Genomic DNA, 26,313 nt, shown 5'->3' on the forward strand with positions numbered 1-26,313 from the left:
AAGCTAAAATCTCATTATCTGGATAACCATCCGACACCCAGGGACTGGAGTAGGTAGGAATATTAATGTTGGATTGAGGTAGTGGGAGAAATATGTATAAAAAAGGTATAAAAATAAATAATGAAGACTGCTATACTTTCTCCACAAGAAAACCTTGCGGTTATTTTATTATATAGAGTGTAAAATGGCAACCAAAAAAAAGAGTAAAATAATTATTTTTTTTTCAACATGTTGCCATGTTATTCCAAATCACAGGGTCCTGAAGTTAAGCATATCAAGCATAATTAGAAAAAAAGACATTTCAGTACATTTCAAATAGGAATGTGCTAATAAAAACCACAAAAATAATAAATCAGGTGAACAAACACAAAAAAAAAGTCCACTTTGGGGTTTTTAATACATGGTTAACTGTACACACACAAGAGAAAATAACCCACTAAAAATGAAACATTCTGAAATCATAACATCCCTTTTCATTAAGCAACTTAATCTTAGCACAATGCAGTTAATACCTAAATTCATTTAAACTAATTAAATCAGACATATATTAGAATCAAAACACAGCTGTAAGAAAACAACAAGAATAGTAATAATGAATTAAAACGTTATTAGCATTAGGACTGTACATACGTCCACAGTGTGTACTGAAGGAGGAGGGGAGGGGTTAGGATAAACCAAGAACAGACTCTTAATACTTAATATAAAAACTACTATTAATTATTACACAGGTAGATTCCAAATGAGGCTTAGCAGTCTTGAATATTAAATGTACAGAACAAACAAAATGACAACCTGACTTGTTTTTTTTTTTGTCCCTTCAAAAAAGATGCAACATCAAATTTCAAAATTGTTAACATTATCTCACACACGACAGAACAGGTGTTTGGGGACCACAACCCCACAGATAACTGAAAACAAATAGGTGAGGAGGCTGGGAGGGAGAGAGATGGTAAACCAGATTGTGAAAGCATCCTCTTTGCATTTTAAAAAAAACAGAATGTATTCAACCATTTGCATACAAGTATAGGTTTAAGAAGATCTCAGAAAGCCAGCACTTAATACAAGAAATTCAATGTTTTATTTTAATTTAACTTCACTTGAACTCACTATAATAAAAATCCATAAATCTTGCTTATTTATCTTCAAAAAAAAAAAAAAAATCACCTAAAAATAATTGAGCTACCAGTGTCCAAAAGAAAAAAAGGGGGATAATTCTTCCTTCTGTTTCAAACTGAAATTAGATATTGCACCTTTTTTTCTTAACCAGGAATACAAAAATTACATTGAAAAATATAGCATGACAGGAATTAAATTTAGGAAATCGACAGCCGATCACCAATCATGGTATCCTGTAACAAAGCAACACCTCTTCATGAACAAAACATCACAGCTTCATCTCAAAAGAACAAACAATTAAAATGTTAGGTAAAAAAAAGCAACCTACACAAGAAATGTACACATGTTTAAAACATTTGTCAAATAAAAAATATTCAGCAAATTTTACTCAAGACTGCTAAGCCTAAATAAGTTTTTATTGCAACAGAACTAGAAAAAATAGATTATATTGCGTTTTGCTGAAATGTTACAACTCCGGGTGTACATTTTGGAGTTTCTCTTTAAAAAAAACAAAAACACAAAAGTTTTCTAAGCCCAAAACAGATCCCGGAATTTGTCCATTCAAATATAACTGTGTCCACAAGTTTTAGTAACAATTAAATGTTCCTGATTTAGAAATTCTGCAATTTTTTTTTTTTTTTTTTTTTTAATCATATAAGTCATTCTACAGCTAGTGTTTCTCACTAAGAAAAAGTAAAGTAAAAGTCTTCAAATCAAGGCGTTGCAAATCTAGAAACCTCTGTTAGAAAAGGTTTTTTTTTTTCTTCCTCTCTGCAATGATTCCAAAATCTTCAACAAAAGGGACTTGCGTCTAATGTTCCTGCAAGAAAAAAAAAGAAAAAAAGAAAGCGAGCAATCAGCGACAGTCCTTAAACACACACTGCAGGTATGCACTACCACAGAACGGGTCTCTGATCTACATTTCACTGCAGCAGACTTTTAGAACAAAGAGAGAGGGGCCTTTACTACAGTGAAGAATCAGCTATAAACACATGATGGTACAGGGATCCGCAAACGACAATGGAAAGAACTAAACTGACTTTACAAAAAGGATGTTCAGGTTGTCAAATTACAGAAAACCAATGTATAAATCTGTGTTATATCCCTTCCAACTGGCTTACTAGCATTTTTTTTTAATAAAAAATACTACAGATACGTTACTAATACGACCAGGAGCCAGCAAGCATGCCCTGGCCAGATCTGAATTGAACAGAATTACAGCAGTTATCCGATCACTAAGGATCAGCAAGTATGTCATAAACTGGTGACTATGAAGAGGGGACGAGGGCACCTTCACTAGATCAGGTGCCAAGTCTGAACATTTCATTAAGACATTTAAACAAGGTTGTGCTATAAGGACTGGTGACAGAGCACTGCTTGAGGGATTTACAGAATGGAAGGAAGCTGAATTGACTCTCCTACCTGGAGGCCCGGGGCCTGTGTTGGCTGAGTGCCTTGCCCATAGTAGGTCCCTTGCTGTCGATAATACTCTGCCCAGGCTGCACTATAATCAGGTGGAGAACTCTGCTGGGAGGCAGGACCCACGGCCTGACCTAAAAACATGAAATAAAAATAAACTTGAGCAAATCTACCCGGAGGAACGTTAGGTAAGCCTCGATACTTGTTTATATAAAAAAAATATATGCAATTTCTGCAGAAGCTGAAAAGCCAGCAGTTAACTTGTTTGGGTGGGTGAGGGTTAGAAGGTTCTTATACTTTGTGTACATGGTTCAGTGTAGTTCATTCAACAACGACGAAGAATCTGTCCTTAAATCTACACTTGCTTGACCAGTTTGATTATTTATTTACTATTAAAAATGGAGAGTGCTGTCTTAATCTAGTTTCAAATGACAAGCTTCCTGCATGTTAGTTTGTCAGTAAGCGCACGGTTTCGCTCCGTGTCAACGCTCACAGAGCTGTGATAGAGGACTGCCCTATGAATCCCGCCCAAGCCCCTGAACCTACTCTGCTTCTTGTAGTAATCTTCCCATGCCTTGCTGTAGTCTGGGCCTGTGCTTTGAGCCTGGCTTTGCTGACCTGCACAAAAACACAGGGAGAGAGAAATTAAAACGGGATCCTCTTTCAGCACAGGCCTATATAAAAATTAAAAAGACGGTGACCTAAGGGACAATACTCCCAAAATCAATCAGCATGGACTATCTATTGCAGCGGTTCCCAAAATGTGGTACACGTACCCCTAGGGGTACGCGAGAAGTTTCCCAGGGGTACGCGGGACAAATTGTGTAATAGCGAACACTAGGGTTTTTTTTTCACATTTTCGTAAGACCTGCCACTCAGACAAAAGCTTTAAAACACATTGGGAATTCCTTTTAATTTCGGGCGTGAAATGATACTTGATACTAGTTGGTTTCAAAAACAAAAAGAGGCGCTGTGGGGTGCAAGCCAATCACGCAGCTGCGGGATACTTGGGTTCAGCACGCTGGTGCACACCTTTATTGCAAACCTGCAAGAGGTACCAATGAGAACCAAAGATACACAGACAAGGACGTACAGAGCCCTCGCCACCAATCACTGTACAGTGCAAATTATATGCATTATATTTAGGACTTCTGTTTTTCATTTTTCAGTGTTTTTTTTTTTTTTTTTTTTAGCTATTTCTAGTTTTATAGAAATCTTTTTTTTTTGTTTTTTGTTTTAGGGCTTTTGCTTTTTATACACTTGTATGAAATTGTTTTCGGTAACTTTCCAAAATGCTTGGGTGTTTGTCAATATGTATAGTAACTGGACAGTACTTGCACACTTAAGTTGGACCTTCTTTCCTTCGCCGTCTTCCACAACTAAATCCTTATGGTCACGGGCACATTCTTCTGGGAAAGTGGTGAAGTGAAATGTGTAAGCATTTCCAGTGTTTTTCCAGTGTTTACTGGCTATACAACGATTTCATTTTTTGTGGAGTGTGTTATTTAGAACTCAAATCAGAAGCTCGAATTATATTAGTCATTTATATTGTATGTATTATATTTGTGTATTACATGTGTACTTTGAAAGCATATATTAAAGAACATTAATATAAGGGTACGCAGGCAGTGGACAGGGCTGGAGGGGGCACCTTACAATCAAACGTTTGGGACTCGCTGCTCTATCGCATTAAATACATTTGAGAGCTGTACGTACAAAAACTATTCTGTTTTGTTGCCGGATATAAATTCTGGACTTCTCAATTCTCTCACTTCAGAAGCAAAACAATTTTGGAAAAAATTCCTTATGTGAGCCACACAGGCACCACATCTATGAACCTGCAGTTTAGCGGAATTACTTTGACTTAACAGAAGCCCACAGCAGGGAGAGACTCTTCCATGCACTCAGGCTTAATCCACTCCTCCTGCGTTAAGCCTGCCCTTCTCTTCTGTGCCGTGGCTTTTGTCCAGCTCTGCAGAGCAACAATGACCTTTCGGCTGGAGGTGGCTTGACTGGACAGTGATCGTGAAGACACACAGAAGGACAGCCTGTTGGAAAGCCAGGGGGGGGTGTGTGGAAGGGGGGGGCAGATGCATGATTTCAGAGTTGGAGAATGCCGAACTGACTTACAAGTCAAGACCTTTGTGAAAGGGGGGTGGGGTCACTACTGGAGGCAGCTTGCACACCCCACCTGCCAGTGCAGAGAGAGCTCTCGTGCTGACCAAGACAACACCGACGTGTGCGCTTGCTGCGCTGGCTTTTTAAAAGCTCTTCAGCGCTCAGGGGTCTGAATGCTTTCCTCCACCCGTGAGATGGGTTGGACTGACCCGGAACCCTGCTCTCCTGGGGCACACTTGCCTAGCTTTTTGTAATACTCCTCCCAGGCGTTGGAATAGTCCACCTGGCCAGTCTGGGGTCCATTGTGACCTGTAACCAAATACAGATAACACCGCTTGAAAACGGGGAGTCTGCATGAGGGACTGTTTTCATGTGTGTGTGTGCGTGGGGGGGGGTAATTGCTATAACAGCATTTACTTCTTTTTGTACCATCAAGAACTTAATACAAAAGTGACTTTCCTAGTAAATGGTGGTCGATTTGTCAGACAGGAATGCCACGGCATCTTTGTAAAGCAAAAACCATTTTTGTGTTTTTTTTTTTTAAAAAGATGTTAAGTTAGAGAAGCAGCCCTCTCCACTACCCAAAGGGAAATAAAAGGGACTCACTAGGATCCTGCTGGCCCTGCTGCTGCCACGTCGGATACGTGGTTCCCCATCCTCCCGCCATGAACGTCTGAGGTCCACTAGAACAGAGAATGGCAAGAGTCACATGAAACAAGCTTGTGAGAACGCATTATCCACAAACGTGGTCATGCCACAAAAAAACAAACAAAAAAAAAATTTACTTGCAAGGAACAAGGGCACGTTTTGCTAGCTCGTGGTCTGAGTAACAGTGAATATATGTGCGCTTTCAATAACTGCTTTCTAGAGACTTACTTTTGGTGGGTAGCAGCAGGTCCTTGGGTGAAAGGGTTTAAACCAAAACTGCTGCCTCCAAGACCCGAACCCTAGGGGAGGGAATGCAGAAAGGGTTAAATCGCGAAGCTGGTGCACAGGTCACAGCCAGGGCTGAGGACTGAGAAGCCACACTGACAGGGGTCTGATGGAGAGCCGCAAGAAGCTTAGAGAGTCTCGCTCCGGACATTGAAGGAGCTCAGCACCAGCTCGCCAATTCAAAACCCCCGAAGGACAGATCATTCTATCTGACAAATCAAACACCCCCCCGCCCCCACTGAGGCCGCTAAACTACACTGTAGCGCCAGTCACCTTGGGTGATGGCAAGCGAAAGGGAAATAATTACCATTTCACATGATTTGCTCGTTCATCTGCAGCTGGGAGCACATTTCAGCAGATTGTTTCTAAGATCGTGGTTTATTAATAAACTACAAACTGAACAATTTACCCCCCTACGCGGTTCATCTATCCAGAAAACCCTGTCGTGTTATATTACTTTTTTTTTTCCTTTTTTTAAATGGCTCAAACACACGTTAGACGCTGTGCTCAACGGCAGGTTTATTTTATTTATGTATTTATTTTTTGTAAATGTAAATATATTATTGAAATATAAATTTCAGAGAGACAGAGAGAGATCAATGTATTAAAACAAACAGGAAGGACTGCTGTACCCCGATTTTCTCGTCTATCAGCTGCCGGGCGAGCTCGATCTGTTGCGGGGTGCCCCTGATGGAGAAGATCCGGACGTTGGGGTCTGTGTTGGGAGGCGGGTTTCTCTGGAGCTCGACGTGGGCACCTGCCTGCTGGTTAATGTTCTTGATCGTCTCCCCACCTGAGGGTCACGCAAACAGAGAGAGCAGGGTTAAAAGAAAGCATACGGGAACATGGTGCCGAAGCGATCAGGAACAGATCAAACCGCTAAGCAATCAGTCTTATTTCCATCCCTGCACCACTGCACACACAGTTGTGATGTACATCACTGTAGAATACACCAGGAAAGGGTTGGAAAAAAATAAAACCGCACTCCTTTAAACTGTGATACCAAAATGCTACTTTATCATCAATGCCTGCAATAGATATGACGGGAGATTTGCTGCAATCAAAATTCAATATTCAGACACTATAAGGATACACTGGAGACGCTTTGTAGACTGCACAGCCCACAGCTTTAATCACAGCTCTACTGAACCCATTACCTCACTATCCATAAAAGCGGAGTCTGGCATCTTCAGGAGACACTGCATTTCAATATAGCAAACTAGCAATTCAGCATTAAGCACCACGTTTCTCAAACCCATAGTACTCTAACCACAACGCCAATTCCACCTTTTAAATATTCTACATCATCTCAATTATACCTGGCAAATTTCACCATTTGTCCTGAGAGCACAGACAGACAGTCTAACATGATGTGTTGATAAACGTCAATTCAAAACGACTCCCTTTAAAAAACACAAACGCATGTTTTTGAAAAGTCCGTGAAATTGGGGACAAAAAAAAAAACCCCAAAAAAACAAACTTCCCACATCCATTTGAAAAAGACAGGGGAAGCACACTGGTAGTACAAACACCAGTCAGTTACAAACATGTGCAAAAGGATGCAATTAAACAACATTCAGGGGGAAAGAAATAAAGCAAAACAAGAATGGATTAAAGCGTAACCCTCCGGACATGTAGAGCCCTTCTCTTTGGTTCCTAATTCAAGTCACCCCCCTGTACCCCCCACTGCAGTTCAAAAAGCAGAGCAGAGATTTGAAAGCCCTGTGGATGTCCGAACATCAATTACATGTTTGTTCACTTCTGGGTGACACTTTCACGACCTCCTCTGACCTGCCCCTGAAAAAGCTCCTTAGAGTGCCCCCCCCCCCCCTCCCCGCCTCCTGTTCTCCCTTCACTGGATCCAATAGACTGCCCATGGGCCATTAACCCATTGTAAACCAAATTAACTTTCGCATTAATGATGCCATTATGAGGTCTGCTGGTAAGAAGCAGCTCCACTGTTCAGGTGGCTAGAGTGGGTTTAGAAGGTTAAAAAGTTAACACTGAAAATAAATGACGCTGGCAAATTTTTAGCTCTGTGTACCCCACTGCAATAGTTAACCCTTTGACGTTCTGAAGCCCACCAGGTCACACTAACGAGCTCATGTTAAAATGAAAAACAGCTCAACAATGGAGTATTACTGCTGTGCTTGTCAGTGTTTCATTACAAGGACAGTACTGTAAATAAAAATAAAAAGCATTGTTACAGATTGATACATAAGCCCCATTTAAAAATGTTTTTAAAAGGATTAAATACGGTGTAGATCATACTCTGACTATAGGATCAAAACAGACGGAACAGCAGAGTAGCCAGAGACTCCAGCAGCTCTTTCTTCGTAAACCCAATGAATCCAGCCAACAATACATGGATATAAAACACTAAGACCAACTGATGTAACAACTACTAGCCCACCTTTAGCTACAGCGCTGCACCCTTTCACAGGACACAATGATGGGACCCTTAAGCTTTGAAAATTGGTAAAAAACACACAATGGCTCCAAAGAGCACATTCCAATGCTAGATTCCCACACTACCGGAGAGGGGAACGGGGTAGAGGCCATGAAATCAGCTTCCGACAGCCCGATTCTATAAGCTCGGGCGTGGAGAGAGAGACACAGGGGCACGTGTGTTTACTGCAAAACAAGCAAAACCAGCAACACTTGAAAACGGAAATCGTGACCAAGGCTGTTAAAACAGTAAACATATCTGTTCAGATTACAGTATAAGGATCGTGTATTTGTACCAATTCTACAAAACACTCAATACAGTGACCAAAAGGGTTTGCTTAACTCCAAAGAACACTTGGAAAATTCACTTTGGGTGCTTTGGTCAAAGAGAAATATTACAAGACCAGCACGCAAGTCACATCTTTTAAAAGAAAGAAACTGCTATGACAAACCGACTACACATTTATTACTACAAAATCTGCCATGCGAGTGTTTTACAGTTATATGAAATACTTACAGCACCTAATATTGTACACCACAGCAATAGGCATGTATCTGTATTGTTTTTTTAATTTACAGCGTTATGAGTTTTGTTTGAGACGCGCATTTGCAAACAGTATGCCCAAGTCATAAAAACCAAACAGCAGACACGATTAGCATTGCAAGGGCAACTACCCCAGCAGGGAAGAGGTTAATTCTGAATGAAGGAGCACCCCCGCCCAACCCAATATACAAAATATTATGCCAGAGGGTGAACCACAAGGCATGCTGCGGCAAGGAAACAGACAGACGAGCCTTATACCCCTAACAAACCTCCGCGAGGAGGAATCAAGCCCAGTGACAGCAGGGTTAACGGTGGCACCAACTGCACCCAGCATCGTAAAGCGATTCATCAAACCGGCCAAAAGACAGCGCTGACAGGCCCCAGACCCAATGCCTTCTCCATCAAGATTGCCCTGTTTCTTATGCTAATTCAAGGAAGGGGCCTAGAGCAGCAAGGTTTATTTGTTACCCACAGCCTGCACAGAAGGTACTTGACATGTCTATTGCTCTGTTTTTTTTTTTAAATTTTACTTTACTATAGGTGGGACACCCTCCCGCCCCCTTTTAGACGGTCAATGACTTTTAAATAGCTGGCAATAGAGTGAACATGAATAGCTAATAACCTAATTCAACTGCTGTCATCCCTGAACTCGACTCCATTGCCTTGAATGCCAGCCTCATTAGAAGCGAGGGGGTGCAGTCTTTCTACATGATTGAGGGCTGCTGTTATAAAGCTTTAACAATTAATGTCACATTACTTTCCACATATTATCCCCCTCATTAAGTGCTTTCGGAAAGAGAAAAGGCACTTTTAGTATTCATAAGAGAGGGATAAAAAAAAAAAAAAAAAAAGGGCTACTGCTTGACCACCCGTGTGCTGGTGGCCCCCCATTATAAACTTAAAATGAACTTTTTTACACGGCAGCAGGGATTAACTTCCACAGCCGTTCCATTCTTCTGGGTTTGATCTGCCTGGAGTCTCAGGGTGGATACTGGGAGTCAGATCCGACTCCTGAGATTTAATGCGTTTCACTTCATTTATTGAGTTTCTCTGCATTCTGGAGACACGATGGTTGGAAGAAAGCAGGCAGGATGATCACTCATATCACCGAATACTCCAGCCCTGTTATTTAACTGGGAAAGAATTCACGTCTCGTTTTCAATCACAGAACGCATGCCAGCAGGAGACCACCAAGTTAAATATCGTACTTTCCTAAATTAAGAGCATTGGTCGAGGACGCAAAAGGTTTCATTTCAATAATCTGAACTGCCAAGACACTTGTAGGTTAAGGATCTGCGCGTGCTATAAAATGTACCCTCCCCACCTCCCCTAAAATTAATTTTGATTGCTCAAACACACATTAGGACTTAAGCTTTATTACAAAAACAAAACTAATACTGCATGCTGGATGAATTGCCTAAATGCCAAACCCTACCTTTCCCAATGACCAGGCCACACTTATCAGCAGGTATCGTGTATGTTACTTCCTGCAGTCCGCCTGGCGAAGCCAGATTCCACTCGCCACGCCCCCTGCCCCTGCCTCTGGGACCAGCAGGGCCTCCAAAACCATCCCGCTCCTGTGGAGGGAATGCAAAATTAAAGATCTCTGGGGGGAGGTGTCCCAGATACTTCAAGAGCCTGCTCTTGATCAGCAGCGACTCCTACTGGATGGCAGGGCAGCAGAATGTTTAAAACAATTAAGCTTCTAAAAATGTATGTGTTTGACAATTTCTTTATATAACCACGGATACACACACATACACACTCCAAGCACTATAAAAAAACGACTAAAACACTCAATCATAGCAAATATCTTGTAGCAGTAAACTTAGTAATCCCATTTTTATTTTTCAAACCACTTGGTTTAGTGCTAAAATACAAAAACAAAACAAAAAACACCACACACACGTTTGCTTTAAGTTTCTTTCAAATAGTGTTCTGACTGCATAAAGAAACCCAAACATTAAAGCAATTCAGAGAGACACACACACACACAAAGGAAGGCACCACTATTCACAGCGGGTGAAAAACTTCCTCCCCAAAAACATTGTGCTTTATTCCAATTCCGACAGTCACCACCTTGAGTCAGGATTTCCACCCCCCTAGTGAAGCAGCCAGTAAGTGGCGCTATACAATAAAGGTACCTGATTTGGATGGGAAGAAGACGGCTGCAGAGGCAGGGGTGATTAATGAACATTGACTGTGTGGGAGATGGTATCTGCTTTACCTGTCTGTACACCTGTCTGATGACGTTGTCGCCTCTGAGCCAGACGGTCACAGGTTCCAGTCCCGCCTGCGGATAACCTAGATTTAATCCATCTACCAACACCCCCCAGCAAGGTATGTGGGGGTGTCGTGTGCCAATGTGGAAAATGGGGGAGAGGGCTCTGTCTGCTAGGCAGATCATAGCCACAATGGACTTTAACTCCAGTACAGGTTCTAAATACAGCTTAAGGTTTTAATTATCTATTTCTTTAGGGGTGGTGGGGAGAAATCCAATTTATCAGCTTGTTGAAAACCCTATCTTGTGTGAGGCACTGAACTTGAATCAATTGGCCAATCAGGTTTTAAATTTTCCCAATCTCCAAATGTCCCCCAGTGCTCAGTAGACAAGCATGCACGCTCGCACGCACGTACAAACACAGTCATCACAACACAATCACATTTATAATAGTAATGCGTACCTGTGCAGTGTGGACAAGCTCGTTGATGAGGTGCACAGCATGCTGACACCTATCTGGTTGTCCCATCACCTGAGCAATTCTCTCTGGACTAATCCCGTCATCTGAGCACAATGGGAAGGATTTAAAAAAAATAAATAGTTAGCTTGATTAAATCAATAAACTATTTAACTGACAATTCAGCTATTGCAACTTGAATTGGAGGAAAATAGTGCTTTTTATTAAAGGCATTAATCTGCATACAAAAAACTACCTGGTTTGAACTGGATCCTCACTCCAGCGTCATTCTGGATCTTTTTAATCATTTCTCCGTTTCTGCCGATAACGATTCCCACAGCGAACCTCGGCACGGCCACCTGTGTAGCGCCAAGGGAAAGATACATGTTTAGCAAAACAATCAAAAAAAGAAGGTAGGAGAAACAGGAGGGCATTTAATTTAAAAAAAAACAACCAGCTGGGGGTGGAGAGAACACCACCCCTACTTACATCCAAGCTACTTCCGCCCAGCCTTGATCCGAAGTCGCTCCTGCCGCCACGGAAGTCTCCCTGGTCCTTTTCCCGGATCATTTCCACCACCAGCTCTCGGGCTTGCTGCAGGCGAAGAAAAAAATAATAAAAAATACACACACACACAAAAGTGAAGTCACTGGCAAAAGAAACCCAGCACAGCACACCTGGCACAATCGACCCGGGGAAAACACATACTGTTGCACCTTATATTTTAACTTGAGTTATGGATGGGCAACCACTAAAATTTACAAGAGACAACACTCCCCCCTGCAGTCTTAACAATGTTAATCAATATTTCAAGTCCTTGCAGGGGGAGACAGCAAAACGCATAATGCTTTTAACATCTGCGCAGATGCAGGGATGGAAATAACACTCCTACTGCATTTTCACCCATTTCAGGTTTTACTACGGGCTTGATTAGCCCCGGTGTATAGGTAACAAGCTCAGGTGTATCTTATTAAACTCATAGTAAAACCAGACATGGATCAAACTTGTGCAACGGGAGTCTTATTTCAATCCCCGAGGTGTATCAATTCTTGTTCCTGCTCAGCCTTTAACCTGTCATGTGCCAGATATATACCTGTACTTTGTAGGGATCCCCGGTGATTCGGAGAGGCTTATCAGCGCCTGTTGGCATGGGCCCATCCTGGATCATAATCATTTTCACACCTGTTCTCTCCTGCAACACAAAAGGAGAGCCCGGGAGTCAGACATGCAGACAGTATGAATGAGCGGCAAGAGTTTACAGCACACATGGGTGGCAACGCAGGTGAGCCTGGTGACGGGTGCTCAGGTCTGTAAAGGACCGTATGCATGTGGATGGAGGAAGGAAGGACAGCGGGACCCACCTGCAGCTGTTTTATGGTCTCCCCTCCCTTGCCGATGACCAGCCCCACTTTGCTGGCAGGGATCAGGATCTCCTGGATGGCGCTGTTACCATCCATCTCGCTGTGGAACCCGGGTCCATTCCGACACCGGTCCACGATCTGGCCCAGCAGCCTCTTCGCCTGCCTGTTACAAAGGAAAAAGAAAAAAAGTTAAGTGTTGATGCAAAAATAAATCTGCTAATTTGTATTCACTGATCGATAACCACAACCACCCCCCTTGGGGTAAGGCAACAGATACTTACTCAATGCTTTCCGGAGTACCAGTCAATGTACATGGCCTCTCCATCATGCCACAGCTATCTGCAAAGAGCGGGGGTGAAAAACTAAGTTTAATTTTACCTTTAACATAGAGTGATAAAAGTTTCTAACACCAAATTTCATTTCTGTTGGAGGGTAGCTACTAAATAGCTAGGCAAGGCTATGGTAGGAGGCATTATTTGCAAAACATTCATTTTAGCTGATGTCCCTTTTAAAAAAGGGACAGACTAAATAGCTACCCACTTGCACAGTATTGTATATTATGCAATACAAGAATGGTAGCATTTGTACTTCAGTGATAAAAATGTGCCAAACTGAGGTTAGCACGTTCCTGCAGAAAGATGCCCAGTACGACTCCTCGGGTCTAAATATAACAAAGATCTCTTGGGTTCAAAGCATTCATGCAATGGAGGAAGTGGATTCCAAGCTCGGTGCCTTTTGAATAGACACACATCACACCCCAGATACAAAGCATGTGTGGGAGTGATTGGGTGGACAGCATATAAATAATATTTTACACTCACAGATCCACTAACCCAACCTTCACCTGCAGATAAACCAGTCTACCTACCTGATGAAATCTGAATCTTGCAGCCGGATTCAAGCTGAATTCTTGTGATCTGCTCGCCTCCTCTGCCAATAACTGCAAATAAACACAAGACAAAAACAAAACAAAACAGGTCAATATAGCCCAGGAAGTCATTTCCAAATATTTTTTTTTTTTCAGCTGGAGTCCTGACTTTTTTTGCATGACAATTTTTCCAGCAATCTAAGTTAACTGCAGGTGCACCTCATGCAAAAAGACAATCCGTGAAACTAAATGGACAAACCTGGATGCAAATCCAGCATTTAAAACCAACGTGGAAGAACAGTAGGGAATAGCTTGATGCCAATAAGATGAATACTGTTAATTGCAGTCAGATCATCAATGGCAACAGGTGGAAAGCACTAAACAAGCAAGGTAACTAAAAGCCTTTTCATAGGTCGGTGCTTTTTATTTCCAGAGCTGTAACAGCAGAAGGCTAATGGGCTGACCCTTCTGCTCTACAGTGCAATAGGTTTGAGACCCGCCAGGACAGTAAACACATGCGAGGAGAGCCACTCCACCCCAGGTCACAAAGGCTGTGGCCTCTGAGGCCGACATCCTTACTAATGGGTTGGAAAAGTTGAACCAGAAAAATCCAACCCAGGTTTAATTTAAACATGATCTGCATTTGCTTCCGATTGATCCTCTTTATTCATTAAACTGGTCTAACCAGTACAAAAATAAATAAATAAAAATGCCCATTTATAAAATGAAAATGGTGTGGGAAACACTATCTTAACATACAGAGTAAGTTTGTGCTTTGGTTTAAAAACGCATTTGGGTAATGTCGAATCAAACCCTTCAAAGTATACTTACTAAATCCAACCATTTTATCAGGCACTTTGTAGTCTTCTGTCATAATAGCCCTTAAAGGAAAGAAAGAAAAGCCAAGAGTTTAATGGTACATATACTTAAATGTGAAATTTGAATACAAATCCTATTTTACAATGACTTCTGACCCCTGATCTCTGCAATAGTTTTATAGGTTTATTCCAAGTTGTTTAAAACACGGTTTTGTTTTCCAGTGCAAGTAAAACAGAACTTACAAACAGCGACTTTAAACTTTCAACTAGGCAAACGTGACTAAAGGGAGAGATCCATTTTTAATCCACTTCCACTATGCACTACAGCCAAGTGCACACACTGCATTGTATACTGCTACATCTTTGAGCACATAATCAAACAAATCAGTTTCTCAAACATTTGTCCTGGTAGGCTGAAAGTTCCCGGTCTTTTACTGCATGAGAATTATGTTTCAAAATAAATAAAAGCAATTGATCTGAACTAGTGGCATTTTCCTAAAACACGTCTTTGGTAAGCATACTGTTCAGAATCAGCCCAGCTGGGGTAAATGGGACGGACTAAGCTGTTGACTTCAAGACTGCTGGATCAATACCTACTTACAATTCATCAATACAGAGGCTAAATTGAAAAGGCTTACCTTTGATGTACCATTGCTCCGAGCTGGTTACCCACTGTGAGAGAAAAAAAAAAACGTAGCATTAGCACGGATAATCTAACTTTTCATCTCTTAAAACTTAATCTTAACACAAAACAAATTCAGGCACCCGAGCCAAATTAAATGTGTAATGACCCAACACAGATACAAAGAAAATGAAAGGAGATGGTTCTGTCAATATTCTCTATAACCACCGCACAGCTGGAATTCACAGGAGGCCCAGAGCTGCCGTCTCTCTGCTAGGTGGGGTTGCAAAACTCGTTTCAGTTCTATATAAAAAATAAAAAAAACACACATATCTAATAACCCTACCAAAAACAGATAAGCGGGCACCCAGAACCGATCCCGTATTGCATGGGGGACTTCCACAAGATAGCACATGCACTAAACACACAGGTCAGAAGATCTGCAATAAGGTGCATTTAAAAACGACCTTCTGTTCAGTCAAAACGTTACTGAAAATACGAGTTCCATTAATTCATTCACAGCTTTAGTGTGTGTTTAGTAAACGTGCAGGAGCAAGTTTCAATGGGTGTATCAATACAGTAATCCCTCGTGTAGCCGCCCGTCACGCATCCGCCCTGATCAAGCTCTTCAGCAACGTCGCCCACATGTACAGCACCAATGCAAAATGGTACAGGAAAGCAAACTGTGCTCACAATTGTTTTCTGTAACCCTATGCATTACTTTGCTGCTGTGTAAAGGACCAGACACTAATGTAAGTGTATACAGCACTGTGGCAGGGCTGACGCTCATGGGAGAGCATGTCTGTTGTGTGGGATTGTCAGGTGTGGAATCTAAATCAGCAGGTAGGTGTGTTAGGTATAAAAAGGTTCCGTTTATTCAGCTCAGGGCTGCTGCAAAACCAAAGCCAACCGGGCTAAAGCAGCTGAAATCCACCGACGTGTGCGAGACAGAGAGAGAGAGAGAGAGAGAGAGAGAGAGAGAGAGAGAGAGAGAGAGAGAGAGAGACAGAGAGAGAGACAGAGAACCAGAACCAGGGCTGGATACCGCAGAGAGAGTAAGCAAGCAAGCTGACACCGCCGTCAGCCGGGAGAGTAGCAGGAGTTTGTTTATTATTGAACAGAGAAGATTAGTTCAGAGATTGTAGATCTCAAAGTGTTCGTACACTGTGTCGTGTGTACAACCTGCGGGGCGTATCAACTTCAACCTCCGTCTCGATCTCCTGCCTGTCACTCTGCAGCGAATGCACGCACCCACACAAAACAATTGTGTTAACGTAGCAATTGTTACGGCTGTGTCTAATGGCATTTAATACAGGATTGATTTATCCGACTTTTCACATCTCCATCCTTGCTCTGGTCCCACCGCAGTTGGATACGCAACGGTCTACTGTACACTGCTTTCCACATCACGACACGCAAATACAACGCTTAGCGTTTTACCTCTTATTTTTTAAACCAGCTGCTGTTTAATCTAGTGTTAAAGTCAGACATATTAAATGCAATCCTCTGTGAAAATGAAACACTCCACTGAGCCACTGATCGTACACAGCCTGACATTCCTTTAACGTTCAAATCGACAAATCTCTTCTCTCGCTAGTGGATAGCTAGAAATGATTGTTCTTGCTACTTTTTTGGTTTCAACCAGCAACACATGTATAGTGCCAGAAAGAAAGAAAGAAAGAAAGAAAGAAAGAAAGAAAGAAAGAAAGAAAGAAAGAAAGAAAGAAAGAAAGAAAGAAAGAAAGAAAGAAAGAAAGAAAGAAAGAAAGAAAGAAAGAAAGAAAGAAAGAAAGAAAGAAAGAAAGAAAGAAAGAAAGAAAGAAAGAAAGAAAGAAAGAAAGAAAGAAAGAAAGAAAGAAAGAAAGAAAGAGAAAGAAATCCTTGCTGAAAATTGGTCCGTATGAAATCACCAGACCACAATATATAAAAAGTAATGTAAGAGGGAGACAAAAAAAAAAAAAAAAAAAAAAAAGAGTCTTTACAGCAAGTTAATGGAAACACTGGTCTGAAACTCGCTCAACGCCTAGTACCATTTACAACCTCAATGCAAATTCCCTGTTCCAGTATACTGCACATCAAATTAAACTGGGACTTTAATTTTGCATGACTGTGAAGATTCAATCCCCAACAAGACACAGCGAGTGCCCCTTCACCCTACCGGTGGACACAAACAGCGAAGGCAGTTATGTGACACTGCTGGACTACAGGGTGGAAGGTAATAGGCTCAGCTGTTAAACCCAGGCGCTACTGTGCAGGAGTTCGAGATCTTGGCTAGTTGAAGCCGCTCAGCAGTTCTGAAGCTCGGACCCGCTGCGGGGAAGTGGTAGTTCTGAATAGCTCCACAGTCAGGAGCTTCTTGCTGTATTTAGTTATAAAACTAGGGACTAGCTGCTGGATGACTGACGCATGCAATTGTGTTGCTAGAGGTTGTGGTTCAGGGTTCTCTATGGCGAGTAACGCAATTTCTTTTTGTTTTGTGTGAGCCCTCTTGGCCAGGTCTCGCTTGTGAAACAGCTTGTTTTACAACGGCTTCACCTGGTTCAATAAAGGATTGGATTGAGATCGTGTCTCCAGCGGAGAAGATAGTTGGTTCAAGCTGCTCGCTGGTAAAAGCTCTGGCATGAAGATCAGAAAACGGGCCTTGAGTACAAACAAGCCCTCGTGGTTATCCTGCGAGCTTTTGTCTATTTCATTCAGGCCAGAGCTGACATGCCAGCATAATGAGGCAGAAAGCGAAAATGTATCTCTCCAATCACCTATGCCGGGTCGCATGGCTATGGGCTTTCCTATTTATATTGTATGCAAGGCCACATTCATTAGTGCCATGCAGCCTCCCTCATCTATTTAAACGCACACCACCCCTCACACTTCAATTAAGAAACCCAGTTACATCCCACATGTTATTTCTAGTAGTCTCATTCTCTCCCCATTTTATTATAATGTTTTTATTCTGGTAGTTGCGATTGGTACAAGACACCTGCAAGTGAAGCTCCTGGTAAAACCTGTAAGCGATCAAACCAATCCAGAACGCAAGCCCTGAAGGGTTGAAGAGCAATTGATTACTGCCCCTCAATATAATCAATGTTAAAACCAACAGCCAGATACTGCTAGACAAGCATGTGGAATCAATGACAACCCCTGATCATTTCTTTCTTTCCATCTACAGACCAGCTGATGGGCAACATGCAGAACAATTATATAAAAAAAAAATCTTAAATGAACTCCAGAAGACAGAGAGGGTGAGGTGAAAGAGGGGGTGGGAATGGGGCTGCAGGAATGGATCAGCGTTACTTACGATCGCTCGGAGGTGCTAATTTTTTACAATCCGGCTGGTCTGTCAGGTGGAAAAGAAGAGGGAGAAAGTAAGAAAGAAGAAAGAGAAAACCTGTGCTTTAGAACCAAATCACGCAGTTTTGTGTTTAAGCTATGCATGCACTTTTAAAAGATGCAGAAGCTCATTGGAGAAAAAAAAAGTTCCATGTGACAGCCCTAATCTCTTTTAACCTTGAAAATATTCAAGTAGGAAAACATGGAGATGTAACAGAGAGAGAGAGTCCTATTGAGAGAAAGGGGCTATTTGCAACTTTCTTAATTCAATTACACTGCTGTGTGTTTCAATGCAAGGCACGACTCATTTCTGTGTATCAGAAAGACAGCAAATTGAAAGTGAGAATATTTCAATTTCACACACAAACCAGCTTCGATGAAAAAGTGAAGACGAAGGAAAAACAATTACGGACTGGAGGAAAAATAAGAGAAACCTTCAGGGCTGAACGGAGTCCCAACATGCCAGCAGACGACAGTGAATGAAACTGTAGCTGCCTCCCAACGACACGGATCGCTAGTTACACTTGCAAAAATAAAATAATAAGGACACAGAACTAGAAATGCAATGTGTGTTTCCATGGCCAGACATGGTATACCCACAAGAAGAGTACGGGCTCAAAATGGTGAAGATACGCTTGTGATCGGACATCAGGTGAAAAAAGAAACAAAAAGCCGAGCAATGATGGAGCCAGCACCGTGCCCGAGAGACCACATTTAATGGAAACTTAGCAAACGTTTACTCTGCTGTTCGGCTGGATTTTTTTTTTTTGTTTGTTGCTGCTAGGAAACAAATTTGGATTATGTACAAAACAAATTCACTGTGCAAGCAAAACATGACAGTTGTCATGTCAAATGTAAACACACTGAACACTCACCAATTGAACTCTGGTCTTGATTTGGTTCTGATAAAGAATAAAAGTACCAGTAAATTTGACACCCCACCCCAGCTACAAAACAGTGCATCTAACCTGATATCAAAGAGCTCCTGCTCATCACTCTCTCTGTATCTAGTGTAGCTAGATTAAAACACAAGTTTTGCGGTGCTATTTACAATTTATGGTTGAACGTTGTTTTGCTAATTAGTACTACTTTCTTATTTAGGCCACATTCATAAAAAGCTGCGAAACAATAACTCCTGCTGCATAGCAGTGTCACTACGAGCTTGATTAGCCACAGTGTACAGGTAACAAACTCAGGTGTGCCTTGTTAAACTCATAGCTAAACCAGGAATGGATCAAACTGCTATGCAGTGGGAGTCTGATTTTCATCCCTGTTCACAGCCGAAATAAAGAGGCAGTCGTAACTTAACACATGGCCCAGTGAATGCATCACGAACTAGCGAAGTCCCCTCTGTGTTCTGTTGAGACTGCAGTCAGAATGTTGTGGATGTAATGACCACACCCACACCTTTGAGGATCCCGCCCCCTGCTCTTAATATTCCGTGGAGTTCAACTTAGACACACGCCGCCCGACCCCAACACAATGCGAAATGGAAGTGTCCCAGAAACATTTCTGTGTTCCTGGAGAGCTTATTTTGTATCAAATATACACTACATGAATATACCAAATATTCACGTACGTGGTAACCGGACAACAATACAAATTGGAACCTAGCCCCAATAATCAATCCAAAAAAACGCATCTATACCTATACCGTTCGGGTTCGCATGCAGTTTCTGGTGGGACCACCTCTGCAGAGCACTCCTTAAAATGCCATTTAAACATCACTTGCTTAGTTTGTTTTAAAATTACCAATCGTACTGTGTTCCATTTGTGTTTCTCTCTCAGATTAACAAAGAAACAATCCACACCCATGCCTTCAGGGTTGGGGACAATGCCTGTTTTTCAATTCCTTTTTAAAATCAAGTCCCAGTTCCTTTGAAGGAATTGGAATTGATATTTTAGAGCAACAACAACACTTGAGTGTTCAACTGTTTTCATTTGCAGCTCATTTAATTGACTACCAGTGACTTCAATTGAAGTCATGTGTTGCCACTGCGAGAAGCTCATTTTAACAGAATACGTCCGATTGCAAATTTTGATCAACGACGTGTTGGAATTGATTACAAGGGAATGGGTATTTGATTTTAAAAAGGAAATTTGAAATGGAATTGAAAAAGAAGAATTGCACCCAACCCTGCCTACCCCCTCCCTCTTTACACCAAGGAAGACAGTGAAAGCCCCTAGTGGGGCATACTGCACCTTCATCTGGTAACGATACGAAAAACCTCCCCATCTCCGGAGAACATCCGAGGGGAGAGACACAGGGCTGGACGAGCGCAGAAGCCAGCTTACCTCCTTCCTCCAGGGAGCGCTTCTGCCCCCCGTAGCCGTAGATAGAAGGGTCTACAACCAGCGAGGAGTTATTCATGTGGGTCATAGGGTCTCCGCCCATCTTAGCAGCAATCTGAAGATGACAAAGACATACGCTGCGATTTAAAATGGACTTTCTCTTTGAACAGACAGGGAATGCGCTATATTCAGCTTGACAATTCCAGCGGCTCAAATATGTCACTCTGGGTTAATCAGGAACATACACGGGGATGGAAATGAGACATAGCAGTTTGAGCCATTCCTGGTTTCATGGCGAGTTTACCGAGACACATCTGAGCTGGTTAGCTGTACACTGCGGCTAATCCAGCTCTTAGCAAAACCTCAAAAAGGGTGAAACTGCTACGCAACAGGGGTCGTCTTTCCATCCCTGCACACATTCTCAAATGGGAAACATACAAGCTCAAGTCCAGGCTCCTGCAAAAGAGTCCTATGCTGCAGGAGAGTTTAGTTAGGTGGTAACTCTAGTGGCATCACCTTCTAATTTAAAAACACAGAGACACACAAAGATGCAAACACCACTGGATCCTGGAGGAGACAGGCACGGCAGCTTGGAGGGATGGCAGGAAAAAGAGTCAGGTACAGCAATTGTTGAACATTTTAAATGTTGCCAGCTGTGCCACACATATGCACCTCAGATATCTTCACTACATATTGGGCTACAGTGTGGGTAATTTATGCAGTTTTCCAAATCTATTTAGTTTTTTCTATACACACACACACAAACGTTGCACACCTGTGGTCTCACATACTTACCTGCAGCAATGTTACAAGTGCAAACGCTTTGGAAATGAAACAAGAACCCAACACTGCCAGTGTTTAATATCACCACCAAGCCTGGAACAGTCAATATCTGCGTCACAGCGAAGAGATAACTCAGAACAGCGCCATGTTCCTAAGAAGCTCACAACTGTTTACTGCTTGAAGTCATTTTTGTGCAAGGTCGTCATCCCAGTAAAAAGTTTCAAGTTCTACTGGTCAAACTCCCAGAGTGTGCATGGATAAAGAACAAGGGCTGAAAACTGAGGCTAAATATATCTACAAAAATGTGTAACATAGGACGATAACTTCCTTTTAAAAAGAACATATGCTAAATTATAAAAATGTGTTTATGAACACAAAGAAACACCGGGGGGGGGGGGGGAGTGCAAACAAACTTCAAGATAGTGTTTAGGCAGGAGCTTGTATAAACTGTGTCTCCAAGTAAAAACTCCCCCCTTGAAATAAATGTGCTTATTTCTTCACTCGTGTCACCACATGCTAATCATAACTGAAAAGGGGGGTCAGGGGCATTTCCTTGGATGCACCACTGGGGCACTACAGTATCTTATCTTCTTGCTAACCTGTCTGGGGCCCCAGGCTGGGAATTATTTCCCTGAATCACTGTGCTGGGGTAGTGAGGTTGCACAAGGTCTCCCAAGCTTGCAATGACACAAGCAAACATCTTGAAGGTATTTGGACTGCCTGCCACACTGGTATGAGTGGCTAAACGTTTTCATATACCGAGTCTTGAGCGACTATCACATTTGGAAATTAAGCTTGTCTATTAACCATGTGTCACCATTAACTTATAATAATAAAATAGAACAAACTAAGGCAGTAAAATCTCAATAATAAATACAAATAAAGTTTTTGGTATACAGAACTAAATGTGGTAGTTCTATTAGTCAGTGCAGTCTGACAAACATGCCAGATATAGCAAGGTGTTCACTCCATGTTTTACAGTCCAGGGATGGAAATAAGACTCCTACTGCATAGCAGTTTCACCCATTCCAGGTTTTAATATGTGCTTGATTAGCCTCAGTGAACAAGGTTTGTTGCGTCACATTAAAATGCCTAGTAAAACCAGGATTGAATCTAACTGCTATGCAACGGGAGTCTTATTTCCATCTCTGCAGTAGGAGTCAATTTTTGTTATCACAGCCAACAGCCCTACATGTTCCATCCTTATTCATATTGTACACTTAAACTAAGACGCTACGATGTTGGGCACTTCTGCAAACCACACAGAGCTAGTCTTTGATCCAATAACCTTTACAATCTTGGAACCTGGACAAGATAGTGAGCAACGGCGGGAGACAACCCGTGGGCTAAAAACACTGTGGAAGAAAAAAAATAAGAGCAATACAATAATGATTATAGAGTTATCGACAGGGTTTGGGTCAATTCCTGTTTTCAATTCCTTTTTATGCACATCACTGATCAAAATTGCGATTGCCGGCAGTATTCTGTTACAACGAGCTTCTCGCAGTGGCAACAAATTACTTAAATTTAAGTCACCTTTTAGTCAATTAAATTGGCTTCAAATGAAAGCAGTTGAACAACCACAACAATTATGTGTCTTAAATCCACATTTCCAATTCCCTCGAAGAAACGCGAATTGGGAACCGATTTTAAAAGAGAAGTCTTTAACAGTAATTGACCCCAACTCTGGGCCTTGAAGCCTGGGGGTCGTGTTCGGTGTTTGGCCGAAGATTACACTGCCACCAGTGATTTCAAAAAGGACTCCACTCACAGAAAATGTACAATAGATTACACTAGTTATCTACACGCTTAAGTGCAGCGACGTTGAAAGTTTGTACATTTGTAAAATGTAAAGTTTAATGGGAGCTGCTGAACCCAAAGTACCACGACTAGTGAAAAACACACACGAGACGGCCTACAAACTTTTAAAACGTAAATGACGTGTTAAAACTATCGCAAACATTCGGTTTTAAAAACTACATAAAAGTTAACTGTAGACCATTTCTGGAGTTAAGATGAAAACATTTATCTTCAATTAACTTATATCTTCTTTCCGCCAGTACCCAGCACGCACGTTTTTAAATTCAATACGTCAGAATAATAATAATGAAGGGACAAACCGCAGGAAACAGTGTTACTTTACAAACACAAATTACTCAAGAATAAATCAGACTTTGTAGTATTTGGGATACTTTGGGGCAAGAGAACAAGGCCAAAGACAGACACACACATCCCACCACTTTCTGGGGCTTAAACGCCAGGTTGCGCGTCGTTATTCTGGTAAAAGTTCACCCAATTTTCCGCCCTGGAAGTTATTTTTAGTATTTACACGCACTTACACAACCAGGCCGGGCCGCATGGCTTGCAACCCCGCCTGGGGATCCTGCTCGGTGGAGGTTGTGTGTGTGGTGTGTGTGTAGCAGTACTCCTGGTTGGAGTGTAGTGTGGGGAGGAGGGTAAGGGGGGGGCTGTGTCTGAATACAAACCACCCCGGATCCCGATCCGCAGGCCCCGGCTGAACGCCTGCCTGCCTGCATGGTCCCGTTAATTCCTCCCCGTGTCTGTGCATTACCTGCCGGGCCCGGTGTAACGCGTCGGCGAAGCCATCGCCTTTCATTCCGGGCTGAGCCACCGCGGCCTGTCCCTGCACCAGCTCCGCCATCATCATCATCCCTGCAACAGCGCTCGGCACACAAAAAAAAAAAAAAAAAGTTTAAAAAAAAAAAAAAAAAACAAAATACCAGACCAGCCAGCCGATCAAGGAACAGCACGCCTCGACCTCAGGAAACGGAAACCCAGCTGAAACTCGCACGTAAACACCGCGAGGCTTGGGCGCGGCGGGAGATAGGGGGCTTGCACCGATGACGTAATCGCCGTCGGCTTCCGGTTTGAGTGACGTAGGAGTGGTCAAAAAAAATGAAGTCGCCAAGAAATCCAGGAAGTGGTTGTTTTCCTTGAGATCATTTCGGATGATGATGACCTTGATTAATAAAATTATAAGATCAAAAGAAAGCAGCAGCATTGGTTAATTAAAAAAAAAATATTTAATTTGCAGCTTGAATTAAGAACCCATCAGTGAATGGAGTGTACATTACATACAGTCGTATGTTGATAATGATGGAACAATTTTGGATTTTTAGATTACCCAACAGCGGTCTTACATACCGGGTTTATTTTGCGGGTTTTATGTAAGACAACACCAGTATAAACAAGATACAATGCTGCGTACAAGCACACAATAGATACATTGCGAAGATCAGCAGAATATAAACGAAACGCATGGCTAAGTAAATATATAGACCAGAAAAAGAAAAAAAATCTAAAAAGTTCATGCCTCTGAAGGTGTCTGCAAGTGATTTCCACGGGCTAAAAGTTTAAATACTTTGCCCCCCATAATTATTTACAATACATACAACTGCAATATTGCAATATTTGCATTCATTTTTTTAATGCGTCGACTAGTCAGCTATAGCTATGATTACCATAGCAAATAAGCAGTCGTTCTACTCATAGCCAGGATATGCGGACACAACTACGCCAGCAATTTACAACAGCGTGTATCACACAGGTGGTAGCCTTACAAAACATTACCGTAGTAAAAGCATTGTGTTATAAAGCGTGTTAAAAACACAGGTAAGCATGATAAAGAATAGCAAGGTATGGTAAAGCACATTAATAAACATGTCAAACCGGGTTACACTGTGGTAAATGCACAGTATGGGAAAAGCATGGGGGAAAACTGCAAAAATACCATGGGAAACTTTAAGAGAGCAAGACTAAGTATATGTGGGCTAGACAAGACCACCGCGTTCGTTGGAAAGTCATAAGGAGCTGCTTTGTATTCCTGCAACAGTTCAAACTGAAGAAATACAATACACTGCCTTTGGAAGGGAAAGTGATTCACACCAAGTCGTCATTTCCGCACTATTAAACATGTGGAAGCATCCAACGCTGCACATCTGGCACATGTCAGGAGAACAGCAAGTTAAAAACTCTCGAATTGCGGACAATTTGGGACTTCTTTATTCATGCAAAGGTGCTCTTCTGTTCCTGATTGTCCCAAAACTTAATATCTTGACCTTTAAATTACCTTGGCACAAAAAAAAGATTTAGCAAGGAGATGAGAAAGATGAACTAACTTTACAGATATTTAATGATGTAAAGAAAATCGAATATACAGATATTTCTATTCATTTTTATATATTTATATATATATATCCTGCTAACAGCTTCAAAACGTTTTATTATAAAAAAACACAAGCTTAGGACCACTCTGCAAGTAATTGTCAGTGAAGGAAAGTGCACTTGACAAAAGCGCTGTAAAGCATGCGTTGCTCAGACAGACACTGAAACATTCATTTCAGAATAACAGACTCACTGTTTACTTGTAGATTATTATATTTTTCTCCGAGCAGATTGTTATTTTGCATTGAAAAGCCAAACCAGGCCTGCGTTGAAAGGTAAAGTAAGGCCTCTTTAACATCCTGTGATTTAACAGCGCTTTCAAATGTTTGCCTTTTTTGTTCTGGGTAACTACAAGGTAACCGAAATTAAATATGGAAATTGGCTTCGTTTTAAGTGTGTTGAGTTCCTGGGCCGCCACTTATCGTTAACAGCTGTCTGGAAATATGTTTCTGTGTTTAATGAAAGAGAGGTCATATCCTGCATCAAAGACCAAAATGAGAGCTAGAAAAAATTACAATCTGGTCTTCTAAATCTACCCCCCCCCCCCCCCCCCCCCCCAAAAAAAAAGAAAACCTGGGTATATAAAGCAGGTGTCAGTTTCTGGAGGCTGACCATCGCTTCTCAGGAGAGTTTCCTGAACACACACACATACACACACAGACACAGACACACACAGAGACACACACACATGCACGCACGCACGCACGCACGCACAGACACACACACGCACATACGCACACACAGACACACGCACACACCTCACACACACACACACACGCGCACACATGCACACACACATAC

General features: G+C 41.9%; 1 protein-coding gene across 13 annotated transcripts; it reads right to left on the reverse strand.

Moving 5' to 3' along the window:
• Positions 1-378: 378 nt before the first annotated feature.
• Positions 379-24,167, reverse strand: LOC117422366 (far upstream element-binding protein 3-like). Of its 13 annotated transcripts, none has more exons than XM_059005262.1 (20): positions 23,900-24,167; positions 20,455-20,659; positions 14,942-14,975; positions 14,317-14,366; positions 13,486-13,557; positions 12,899-12,956; positions 12,618-12,780; positions 12,350-12,448; positions 11,746-11,850; positions 11,513-11,615; positions 11,263-11,363; positions 10,806-10,871; positions 10,014-10,155; positions 6,219-6,379; positions 5,530-5,600; positions 5,260-5,336; positions 4,894-4,962; positions 3,082-3,153; positions 2,539-2,669; positions 379-1,936 (listed from the first exon to the last, which is right to left on the reverse strand). In XM_059005262.1, the coding sequence occupies exons 1-20, from the start codon at positions 23,996-23,998 to the stop codon at positions 1,928-1,930; spliced, it is 1,887 nt and encodes a 628-aa protein (XP_058861245.1). In that variant the 5' UTR covers positions 23,999-24,167; the 3' UTR covers positions 379-1,927. The 13 variants fall into 13 exon arrangements, with proteins under 13 accessions (XP_058861245.1, XP_058861249.1, XP_058861244.1 ...); XM_059005266.1 differs by having other exon boundaries at positions 20,548-20,659; positions 23,900-24,166; XM_059005261.1 differs by lacking the exon at positions 23,900-24,167 and adding an exon at positions 23,667-23,872 and having other exon boundaries at positions 20,548-20,659.
• Positions 24,168-26,313: the final 2,146 nt, after the last annotated feature.

This window comes from Acipenser ruthenus, chromosome 31 (assembly GCF_902713425.1).
Source record: "Acipenser ruthenus chromosome 31, fAciRut3.2 maternal haplotype, whole genome shotgun sequence".
Taxonomy (NCBI): Eukaryota; Metazoa; Chordata; class Actinopteri; order Acipenseriformes; family Acipenseridae; genus Acipenser; species Acipenser ruthenus.